The sequence below is a fragment of the Anoplolepis gracilipes genome, chromosome 13, assembly GCF_047496725.1.
Source record: "Anoplolepis gracilipes chromosome 13, ASM4749672v1, whole genome shotgun sequence".
Lineage (NCBI taxonomy): Eukaryota > Metazoa > Arthropoda > Insecta > Hymenoptera > Formicidae > Anoplolepis > Anoplolepis gracilipes.
The window spans coordinates 5,460,027-5,471,839 of NC_132982.1; the positions used below are offsets into that span (position 1 = coordinate 5,460,027).

The 11,813-nt window shown below is 34.6% G+C and overlaps 1 protein-coding gene across 6 annotated transcripts in view; it reads left to right on the plus strand.

Annotated features, from left to right (window-relative positions):
* LOC140672346 (uncharacterized) overlaps nucleotides 1-11,729 on the plus strand; it is a 64,775-nt gene extending 53,046 nt beyond the window's left edge. For 4 of the 6 annotated variants that reach the window (XM_072904411.1, XM_072904416.1, XM_072904415.1 and 1 more), the window contains exons 5-6: nucleotides 734-868; nucleotides 1,411-11,729. In XM_072904411.1, coding sequence (XP_072760512.1) covers nucleotides 734-868; nucleotides 1,411-1,636 — 361 coding nt within the window. In that variant the 3' untranslated portion in view covers nucleotides 1,637-11,729. Of the gene's footprint in view, nucleotides 1-733; nucleotides 869-1,309 lie in introns of all 6 variants that reach the window. The other 2 variants (XM_072904412.1, XM_072904414.1) reach the window with 2 other exon arrangements.
* The last annotated feature ends 84 nt before the right edge of the window (nucleotides 11,730-11,813 follow it).

Consider the following 11,813-nt stretch of genomic DNA (forward strand, 5'->3'; position numbering starts at 1 on the left):
AAAGTGTAAAGTTTTTAAGACCTGTTAGAAAAAGAACGGATTTGTTGTGTCACTATGCGATCATTAAACGTACTTACAATTAATCGAAGATTAACACACTAGATCAAATTGCAGCAAACTGAAACTGTGTACCGCTATATATAAATTTTTATTTGCTCTATTTATTTCTAACGTTTGATAACACTAGTTTTGATGTTAAAGTTTATTTTTTTTATTCTTAAAAATAATAAAATTTCTTAAAATTTATGTATTATAGGAATTTTCTTTTAAAACGCCATTCAAAACAAGAATGGATCGCGTATACTCTCACAACTTTTAAAATTCTTAAAAATTGTGTTTTTTGAAAGGGCTTTTTTATAATATCTCATAAAACCAGCAATTCTTATTTACTTTTTTACGATAACTTTAATGGTTTTGAAGATAATAGAGAATATTAAAAAGGAATTAATTTACTTTCAAAGGATTCTCTTATAAAATCTAAATCTGTGTAAAGTTTTAAGTTTATTTGAGTTTACGGGTTGCCGAACTTCCCTTGTTAAGTCCACTCTAACAAGTCTGAACTACAGACAGTGATTAATTCATGTTTCTGCTGAAGAAGCAAGAACAAAGCCGACGTTGACTCATACTTGAAGAGAGACACTCGGAGAGAACTTAAGAATTTTAGACAAAAGCGACGTCCTATGCATGCATCGCGGACAGCTTAATTGGCAGTTAACCAATGTCCATGTTCCAGTAGCGGCATGGTGCAAAGCGTCGGGGCAAATTTATCACCGGACCAAACATTCGGATCGATCCGTTCGCTCTCGGTGACGAGGGAAGTCGCCAGTTTCCCTCTATCGCGAACACCCACGCCACCCCCGCAGCATAGGTAAGTAAATTCCGTTTATTTACTTGGCTTGAATGCGTCAAATAAACATCACCAGCGATTGAGATACTTTGCAAAACTAATCAACCGCTCCTGCGAAGAGAAAAATAGTCTCTCTGGTTTAAGTGTAAATTGAAATACTTGATATATAAAGAGTCAATTTTTATTAAATTTTATTTAACCAACGATCGATAAATTCTAAATTTTGGTAATTCCATTTATTTTATAAAATACATGAATTTTTTCTATCGTTAACGTCTTTTAACTTTCAGTCCGTAAGATCACTGCAAAGAATCTCCGCGTGCATTGCTTTACTTTTTTTTGAAAAATTCTATTCATAATTCGGAATAAAACAAATTAGAATAAATATATATTTTAAGAAATTCTAGAAAATAAATAAATAAATATGAAAAATTAAGATCTCTCAAATATTATAATACATAGAATAAATACAAATTCATCTTATGGACTGATGGTTATGAACGTGATCGAGACGAACGCGCATATTGACAAGGCGGAACGGCCTTTCGCGGTCGTCGTTGCAGAACGTCCGCATCGCTGGCGGCAAACCCCGAGGAGCTGGTGGGCGTCGATAGCCCTCTAAGGGAGGCCTCCCCCAGGCCGGAGGTGCGCGTGGTCGCGCCATCCCATCGGCCGCCACCGACGTCCGTCCTGGCGGCGGCAAACGGCGGTCACCATCACCACCACGCCGTCTCCACGGCGCACCGCAAATCTGTCAGCATTCTGCTACCCGAGCAAACCAGTGGATGACCCCAGTTGCTGCAGCAGCAGCAGCAGCAGCAGCAGCAGCAACTGCGGCAGCAGCAGCACGGCTTCGTACATCGTTGCGACGAAGCACCGCTCTCGATCTAAGATCCATCTCGCTCGTCCGCGAAAGGACATTTCTGGCTAAGACGATGATGACAGGCGAACTTATGATCGTCCGGGTAACTGAGAACTAATTAATTTTCTGCTCGCGAGTTCTCATCGTGCCTCCGATCGGGCACAATCTCCGCGTACAGCTTTAAAGTAAAACAATCAGCCATGAATACGGCTCGCTCGTTAAGGGACGAGTGATTGATGATCGGTTAATGTCATATAACATCAACCATAGTTTGACCGACTCGTATGTAGTTAGCCTGATCGTTGTAGATGCGAGATCTTGAGGGAGTTGAACTATGGCCGACGTTAGGAGATCAGCGGTGAAATAACCGGTTGTCTCTTATCGCTCGAATAACGACGTTCATTCGATATGAACCGATATAATCGAATCGTTACGAACTGTCGTTGCTTGTGCGGAGATAATTGCCCAACATTGATCTCGACTGGAAACCGTGCTTAGTGTCTTTATATTTTAGTACTCGAGTGGCAAGTTTTAAACCGTAAGATAATTTGCCGCATTGAAAATATTTGAGAGAATATTATGATCGTAAATTATACGTGTGCATGTGTGTATGGGTATATGATGGAAATTTTTCTCTATATTGTATATAGTATTCGAGAGAAACGAAATTGACGACGTTGAAGAAATTTTACACTTCCGAACTATAATGAACCGTACGTGCTTCGCTTTGCGCTCGTTGTATTATTAGAGCGTTCTTATGCATTATTGATGATCTAGAGAGAATCAACGTGCAGTACTGATTAAAGGTGCTATTTAACATGCACACGTTGATCGTTATATGAGTCAATAATTTTACGTCGATTATTTTATAAATTATATGCGAGTCAAAGATTACAAATGTATCGCAAAATACGTATAGAAATTATCAGATATAAAGTAATACACAGGAATACAAGCTTAAGAGAATTTTCACTTTATTTGATAAGTAAATTTACGTTGGAAAAACGTATAAAAAAACTGTGAAAATTTTCACAACTTTGATATTTAGTTAAAAGCGTATTGATAGCCATTTTATACGACGAAATTTGTATATATTTTTCAATAGAAGATATCAAAATTACTTTAGGCAAACTGGGCTGTTATGTTTTTTGCACTCTTAGTAAATCGAATTCTGATAACATCTTTACAGGTTTCATTATCGACGTACATTTTCTCTTCCTTTGATTTTTTTTGCGATTACGATGAAAAGAAAGTAATTTGCACGGGTCGAATTTTTCAAATATCGTTAGTCCTTTCGATGTCATAAAAAAAAAACAGAAATAATCTACTCTCGAATTATTTCTTTGCATACTAGAAAATTTTTGCAATTGAAATTAAATATGTGAAATTATTCGACATTAAGTTATTAGTTGTTAAATGTTGTATTCCTTTAGAAGAGATTAGGTTTTTAATTCTGCAGAAATATTTGCAATAATTAATATCGTATATAAACATGATTTACGTTTCCTTTCTACGCATCAAGAATTAATTTCTGCGGTACATCAAAATTCATAGCATCCTTCCGTGCATCGAAAGGGTTAACGTCTGGCAGAGAAAGACACCCAGCACGGTTTCGCACTAATTAAATGCATTAATTAAGTCTCAGTTATTCTCGACTCGCGTCGGACGATACACCCTTCCTACCTACACCGCCAAGAGGAGCAGCAAGCTCTCGCGATCACAGAGATACATTCAATAACTATACGCTGCAAAGGCGCGCGTTTTTGGCCAAAAGTAGTCTTTAAGATATCCTCGCGTGCGATTTTAATACGTCCCTTTAGGCGGGAAACATGATCCAACGAAGCGAAAGAGGTTGAGATCACTTCGAATCTTCTCCCTTTTGCGAATTTATCCTCTTTAATTCCCCAACGCTGAAACAAAGTCCCATGGATTATTAGATTTGTCGTAACAATAATCTGGAATCACTGAACAATTGGATTTACATTTTGTTATTATTTTATTTTGCAATCTAGAAATTTAATTCATCATAATTTTTTATTAACCATATAAAATAGGCCTCTGAAAAATATCGAGCGAGATTGATGAGAGAATCGACCTTAAGTGACTATTCATATTTCTCCGAGTGGGTATTCTATGTATTCGAGGCATCTTAAATATTTCGCTGACTTCGATGTTCCAAGAATGATCTTTGGTGTTCGAGGAAGGGAGGCAGGAAAGTTGAGAGGACGAACTGTCTTTTCTCTTGCGACCCCGAATCTCCGATGTCGGTCACGAGATGAATCGATATCGCGAGAGCGACGGAGATTTCCGTTTTGATCCAGGTAGGTAGGTAACTAAATATATAACTATGCGAATCGTTGGCAGACATTCAAGCTCGTCTATAAAGGCCGATGTTCGGCTCAATTTGCACAGGATTGAAGTGACACTCTTATTTTTAACCGGCACTCAAATTAGTTAATAAAATAGTATGACAAATTCCGATACGACGTTAGAAAGGTTTCCTGTAGGCAATTTGTAGCGCGATAATTTATTCTTTTTTTTTCACGATATTGACGGTTTTTTCTTGTTTTTTTGATTTTCCTTTTTCAATATTTATCAATCTTTTTTAAATCTATTTAACTTTAAAACATAGACATTTACACGTTTGTCAGACCAATTATTTCATATTTTATAATCGTTGAATATTTGCTTTTGAAAAACGTCATGTACGTTCAATTGTTTATTATGTCGAATATTACTGATGGATTTACACATACATGAGAATTATTTATCACAGATTGAAATGTCACTCATAGTTTTACATATTTTTACATGATCAAATAACTTATGTAACTTCCAAATTGACGACTGAAAAATTAATTCCGGATAAAAATCGGCATTTTCGAGAAAACTACTCAAAGTATCCACTAGAATCTAGTTGAGTCAGGACAAAACAAAAATGGGCAAAACGACTGTAATCCTCAACAATCTACCTATCATACAGATATTCGCGCTAAATCAAAGAAGAATGGCGAGGAAAAAATTACCGGGAGATGGGAACGAAGCAAGATCGAAATTTAATTCAGTTGAAACGAGTTTAATAAAAAATCAGAATTCAAATAATTGAAAATAATAAAGTGAGAGTACAAGAAGGCAAAAATATCTCAAATATCTAATATTTTAGCAACAGCGATCTTTGTACGTATTGAAATGAACGTTAAACGTCAATTTTTAAGTCTAAATTTTATGAGAAAATAATTCATTTGCTTATACAAATTTTTATGTATTTTTAAATTTATAATAATTACATTAATTGTACGTAGTATGTATATATTATTTGTTATGTTATCATTTATAATAGATATGGAAAATTAATAGTTTATGAAATAGTTATAATTTTTATTATTTTATATAACTTACGTAGAAGTGTTTATAAAAATTAATGATATACTAGAAAGTTAAGAAGTTATAATGTTTTTAAAAATTAGAAATTTAATAAATATATATAAAATTTGAAAAATATTCAGTTTTTGAATAGTATAGTTATATATATGAGCTACATATATATCGGAATTTATTAATTCGATTATTAGATAACGTTTTAGGTGAGAAATTAAATATTTTTTTTACATTCTAATAGAACGAAAAGGGAACAATTCACTACGTGGAGAATGCGCGCGAGATCTGATTTTACATAAAACAATATCTTGTTAAATTTCTCATTAACGTTCGCGACAATATGTACAGAGCTCGGTGTTCTATATCGTGAATTCAAATGTCAAAATCAATGAAACATTTTATTACATTGTAATATGTATTTCTACTTTAATAGAAGACCGCGAACTCGTTAAAATCGACAATATTTAGAATTTTGCCGATACTGTTAAGCCTCTCATTCTCAAACGTTAGCTTTTTTTCAAAACTCGCTATCTCACGATCGAATGGAACACGCGTGACAGACACGCGTGACGCTTCGTAAAAGATCATTAATGTCAAAGAATAACTTAATCGTCTCGATACTAAAATGAAACTTTTCTCGCGCGAGAAGAGTTGATACTCTCACAATGAGAAAAACAAAAAGAGAGTCAAAAGAATAGGTCGTAATGAGTAAGACGTTCTTAACATATATATATATTGGTCCACTGATGATCAGAGTAAGTGCTTTTGATGGAATTGATCGAAACTAGATACAAAATCTTTGCGACATTAATTAACACATATCGCTTCGAAAATTACAGAAACTAGAAACAGGCGGGATAACTGACAAAATTACAAACTCCATATAGAAGAAAACTTACCATCTCGCTTTAAGCTTTGCAAATCTAAAGAAGTGAATTTAGAATTGTATTATAAAATTTTTAGAATTGAAAGAATAGAAAAAAATCATTTTAAAATTATTATACATATATCATAAAACGCGTTATCACATACATTATTATATAATTAAAAAACTTATTTATTATCTCTTAATTATTATTATTTCACCAAGCAAACTTAAAACACACTTTGTGTGATAAAAAAAGTATCGAATTAGGATAAAATAAATTAGGGTAAAATAATAAAAATGTACTTTAGCGAACGCTAAGTTTAGAGACATACAATATCAACATCGAGCGATACGTGTTAAAAAATGTTTCAGTGGAATTCCGCAGAGAATGGTGCTAACTGGAACAACAAGTGAATTTTCCTTGAAGTAACTCTTAACGTAGGAGAAGCGGTGGGTACTAATTGCGTATATATATATATTTAAAGGTAAGGCTAGTCCTTAAGATAACACACGCGTTATGCTCATAATTTTCTGCTTGCTCGACGATTTTCGGTCATCCCGGATTTGAGATTCCTCTCGAATAGGCAGCCGAGATTTTGAAGTAAGACTCTAGTCCTGTAAATACGTAGATAGAGACGAAGGTATTGAACGAATAGAGGAATGTGTGATAAGAGTTTATGTCACGTTTATGATTGTATTCGGCAGGAAAGGGTATTGTTAACGACCGTAGATGAACCTTTTGTAAAACTTGTGGATTGTATCGGGAACTAGCAGAACATTGTTAACTCTTTGAGAGAGATATTTTGTACGAAAAAAAAAAAAAGATATTCTTTCTTTGAAAGAATTTCCTATGACCAAAATTGTTATTTCATGTAAAAAAAAATGAAATCGGAGAAATTGGGTCAAGAAAAATTAGAAAAAAAATTTTTTCCCCCATTTGAAATATTTTATATTATTTATCTTTTTTTATAAAAACTTTGTCAAGACCGAAGAGTTAACAAGATGGATGGATGTATGTGTTGTTCATCTTTAAACGAATCAAAGCCGTGAATTGCGAAGCCGCACGTGGCAGTGTTAGCGATATATCGTTTCTTCGGGATAGCATGATACGCAGACCAACACCAGAGGGCTGAATTATAAGCGCCCTTGTTCCTTAAATGTATAGAGACGAAGATTAATACGGTAGAATTAATGGAGAGAACCGCACAGCCGTATATCGATCATGTCGGAACGCCGGCGGATGAACTTGTGAACTTTCGTCAGTCACGGCTTCGATTTTACGCGGGGCTTTGGAAAGTAAACGGCGTATAATCCGGCGGGCCGTCTAAAAACTGTGCTCTTGTATTAACGACGTGTTAATTATCGCGGGTCTGATTGAGGATCTCGAGCGATTCCCGTTGATCGAAACCCGTTACGGACATTTTTGCCGAGAACTCGGGCATACTTGGGTTTCTGAGGATCCGATAATATATCCGACAATATATTTACATTAATTGTAACGGTCTAGTAAAGCATACTCTCGTGTATGTAGCTCACTCAATAGCATTTGTTCGTGCTGTCGTAGGGTAATGATTGAACGGAGGAGAAGAGGATGTGTGCGAATGATCGTATACAGGCGATTCGTCGAATTATCTGCGAATAAAATCCGCGATTTCGCTGTTACTCTTGCGGATGGCGTAAGTCATGTTTTTCTTCAAGAAACATTTTTGCGGTTTGTATTTTTTCCTGACATATTCGACGTTCAACACGAGGCTGTCGTATTTTCAATTCTCAATTTTTTAATCGCAAACGATTGGAAATGTAAAGCCATCTGCACAATTGCAATGTAATTTTTTGTTATAGTATTCATTGAATTTCATTATATCGTCACGAAGATTTTCAAAACATGATTTATGCCACTATTATGTAATAAGCGATCCAAATGATAGACAAGGGAAGTGTGTGCCAAAAAGTAGGACAAATTTCTCTTGCGGAAACGAGACAATTCGTATATATATATATATATATTTTTTTTTTTTTTTTTTCATACATATGCACTCCCTCTTATTTTACAGTTCCATTTTTGGCAGATTAAATGTAATATCTGGTAATACAATTAAAATCACAATTTGAGGGCTGTCACGATATTTATTTAAGAATCCCTGCGATATTCAATATCAAAATGGAATTGTAAAATCAGATGGATTAAATTTGAGAGAAGTTTATGTAGCAAACTTACGATGAGAGCGATGTTCTCGCGATTAAAGGATTTTAATGCAGCGATTGGGACCTAACTTTTCTGAAAATTTGAGAAAATTAATCTTAAAATGTATTTTCCTAATTTCAATTTTTAAAAGTAAAATCGAGCAAACTGAATGCAGAGTAATTTTCTTAAAAAAAGTGGGTTAATCATTGTTCCATTAAGATCGTTTTATCTTCGCGATACAGGCCAGGCCTGTATGAATCGTTCGTTATGCTCAAGCTTCAATAGTCGATTCCATTCTCGCTCTGTTCTCCTCCAGTCGGTCGACTTGGTTTATTTCTCGCGAACGAGAATAATTTGAGCGATGTGTGACAATTCGGACGAATTGCTTCAACGTGGATGAGAAGATTCAAAATCGAAAATTAACGCGGCTCTCGTCGCTCCTCGTTGCTGCATTCTTTCCCGAATGGCAGAGAATGCATTCTCACGCCTGCAATTAATGATGGCAGGATTTTAGTTATAGAGAATAAAGATAATTTTCTCTTTTTTTAATTTTTAGGCAAATTGTGATAGAACGCGTAACCACGTATAAGCCATAAGATTAATTAAAGTGACTATACTATAATTACGATTATAATTTTCACTTATACGAAGCCGATAAGCGGGCAAGTCTGCAGTTTGTGGTTTTATAAGAATTTCATATACATAATCTTCTTCTCTGTGAGATTTAAGACGAGATCAAGATGACATTAAAAGCAGGATGAATATTGCATTCTGCTTCATAAAGCAATTCGTTAGGGATTGATCTTTTATGATAAATCATTAACATTAAACGCGAAACTAAAGTTCCTTGAAAATAAATTAAGGAGGAACAAAATATTTATTAATGACAGTTTATTTATTAGTTGACGTTAATGAAATTGGTTACGATTATTGTCAGTGACTTGCCGAGAAATAAATGATTTTGTTTACAGAGATGAGGATTAAACGATTGATATTGTATTTCAGCCTAATTGTATATTCGTGATAACAAACTGGCAAAACAAATAAACACATTTGTATGACCTGCCCACCTTCTGGCTTCTTGTGAATTAGATATAATGTGCGATTTAGACATGTCAAGTGTCGAGTCCTTTCGATGAGACTCGAGCGATTCGCGTTCACCGATACATTTACGACATACACATATACGTATATATAGCTAAGACGCAATTTTACTATATATTAGGATGAGTTTTATATAGCTGTTGATTATAAAGAGGCTGATTAAGTTTAGATATCGTTCCAGTGTACTCGATACATTTGATATAACGTAGTTAAAGGTACTCACGCGTATAATAGACACGCGTTATTATTACATATTATATCATCTCATTACAATTATACTTTAAGAGGTAAATATATCTGACGATTTTATCCAGTCTCTTACACGCGTTCGACGCGATTCTGACGCCGCGACGAATAGAGGATAAACAGAATATTTTTCGAGAATAAAATTATTCCTCAACTCTATGATTATGTGAAATTTTGATAAAGTAGATATTAATTCAAATTTGCTCGCTCATGATTAATAAATGGCGTTCTTAAACAGACTGGAAAAGAACATCAACAACAAATATATCTTACTGCTTATTTTATATAATAATAATAATGAAAAATGAAAGAAAAATCACACTTGATATTAGACAAAGTTAGAAAAAGAAGTAACATATATATATAAATTCTTTGTGATACTTAAAATTATCTAGGGTCAGAGTTAGCCTCATTATCGTAGTAGTTGGGGATCAATTTCCGTTTGTGGACAGAGAAAACACGGCGTTGCATTTAAATACATTAATTTTACAACAGAATTTACAATGTCGATTGACGCCGTTTTCGAAATGAATAATTCAGCGGCAGAGAAGGTTTGAAATGTCGTCGTAACAGAATGCGGTGAAATATCTTTAATTTATGCACATAAACCAATCTGCAGTTTGTATTGGATGTAATGAAAGTTCGATTTCGCAAAATCGATCGCGGTCTCGCGGTATTTGCTGTAACGGGATTTCATTGCATGTTGGGGTAGGTCGCAGCCGGCGCGGTTTTATTTGCGTTTTGTATCGGACGACGGACGACGACAGTAAAGGAAAGCAGTTATGGCCTATGTATGTGTAGAGACATAAGGAACGAAAATATCAGACATAAACTCCGACTACGTCATATACGAGGTATCGCATGTAACTCCCGTTACTACGCGTTATAAGATATGGGACCAGGTCAGGCTTTCGAGGGAAAAAAAAACCCGTTTTTTCTCTCAACACACACCTTCTGTAAAAATAAGAAATTTATTTGATACTGAACGTTACTGATCGGTTTTGGTTCGATATCATATAACGCGCTTCTCGATGTAAATATAATAATTTAGTATCCCATTTGGTGGGAAACCGCTGTTTTCTCTGTCGCAGACGAAAGTACTCTGGGAATGTGTAACTCTGACATCATCGACGACGTCGCTCTCGCGAGACGAACGCGGACGAAGAGGATGCATGTGTGAATCTCCCGGCATTAAAAAAAAATGTTTTAAGCAAGATCCAATTAGCATAGTGAGATCGTTACAGCTAAACATTTATGTCATCGTTATCACTATACACAATTGCTATCATCACACTCTATCCGTCGTTACTATTATACCTCATCATGATTCGCTCGATGATGAAGTAATGCGCTCTATACTCGATATTCTGTGTCGGTACCTACACCTAAACCAACTGTATATTAACAATGATCACATTGTGTAAAGAGTTGAAGTTACAGTCTAATAAAATCGCTCTTCATATCCAGGCCCTTCTACTCGACGACACGTTGCTCCCAAATAATAATTATTGTGTGAAAATGAATTGAAAAGAATAACGATATATGCTTAATTCTACGGTTTTTAAAAAAAGATATTATATTGTTCTCTAATCGCTAATTTAGTTAATATATCGGAACTGTATTAATAGATTGAGTTTCCTAATTCCTGATTAGAAGATTATTCTATTATAGGACAAAAATAATAGAATATTTTCTTTCTTATATTATAAGGAAGAAAAGAAGATTTTAAAGAATCTTAAATTTTCTTAGAGGTGCTTATATCTTGAAAAAGAGGTCTCAGGTTTGCAAGAGAAAATATAAAAGACGACGAATTATTTTCTTTTTAAAACGAATATCTAATATTATTGATTGAGTCTCTTTAAAACATTTTTAAAGTTCTGTGTTGATACTTTAGAATCGAAACGAGATTCCTCGGAATATGTAGCACGCCAGTCTATTTCCCATTTTATATGCGCACTTTCCACGAGAGATAAGATTCCAAACCGGATTTGCTTGTCGCTCGAAATTCATAGAGTAAAAGTCGATCTATATTTAAGCATCTACGTGTTTGTCGGAGACGAGCGATCGTCTAATGCTAGAAAATCGCAGGAGATAAAATAAAAATTCTTTCTCTCGCATAATCCTTGCCTCTCGTTATCCTAGGATTTCGAAGCATAATACATATTGTATTTAATCTCGCACATACCTACTATTATTTATTTGTACATTATTTTACAAAATAAATATGCATCCTTACATATTTGGTCCGCGTTTTTTCTGTGCTCTCAACTAGATAATAAGCGGTTTCTTTAGCTCGAATTGCGTAAATAATCTTGTCTAATTT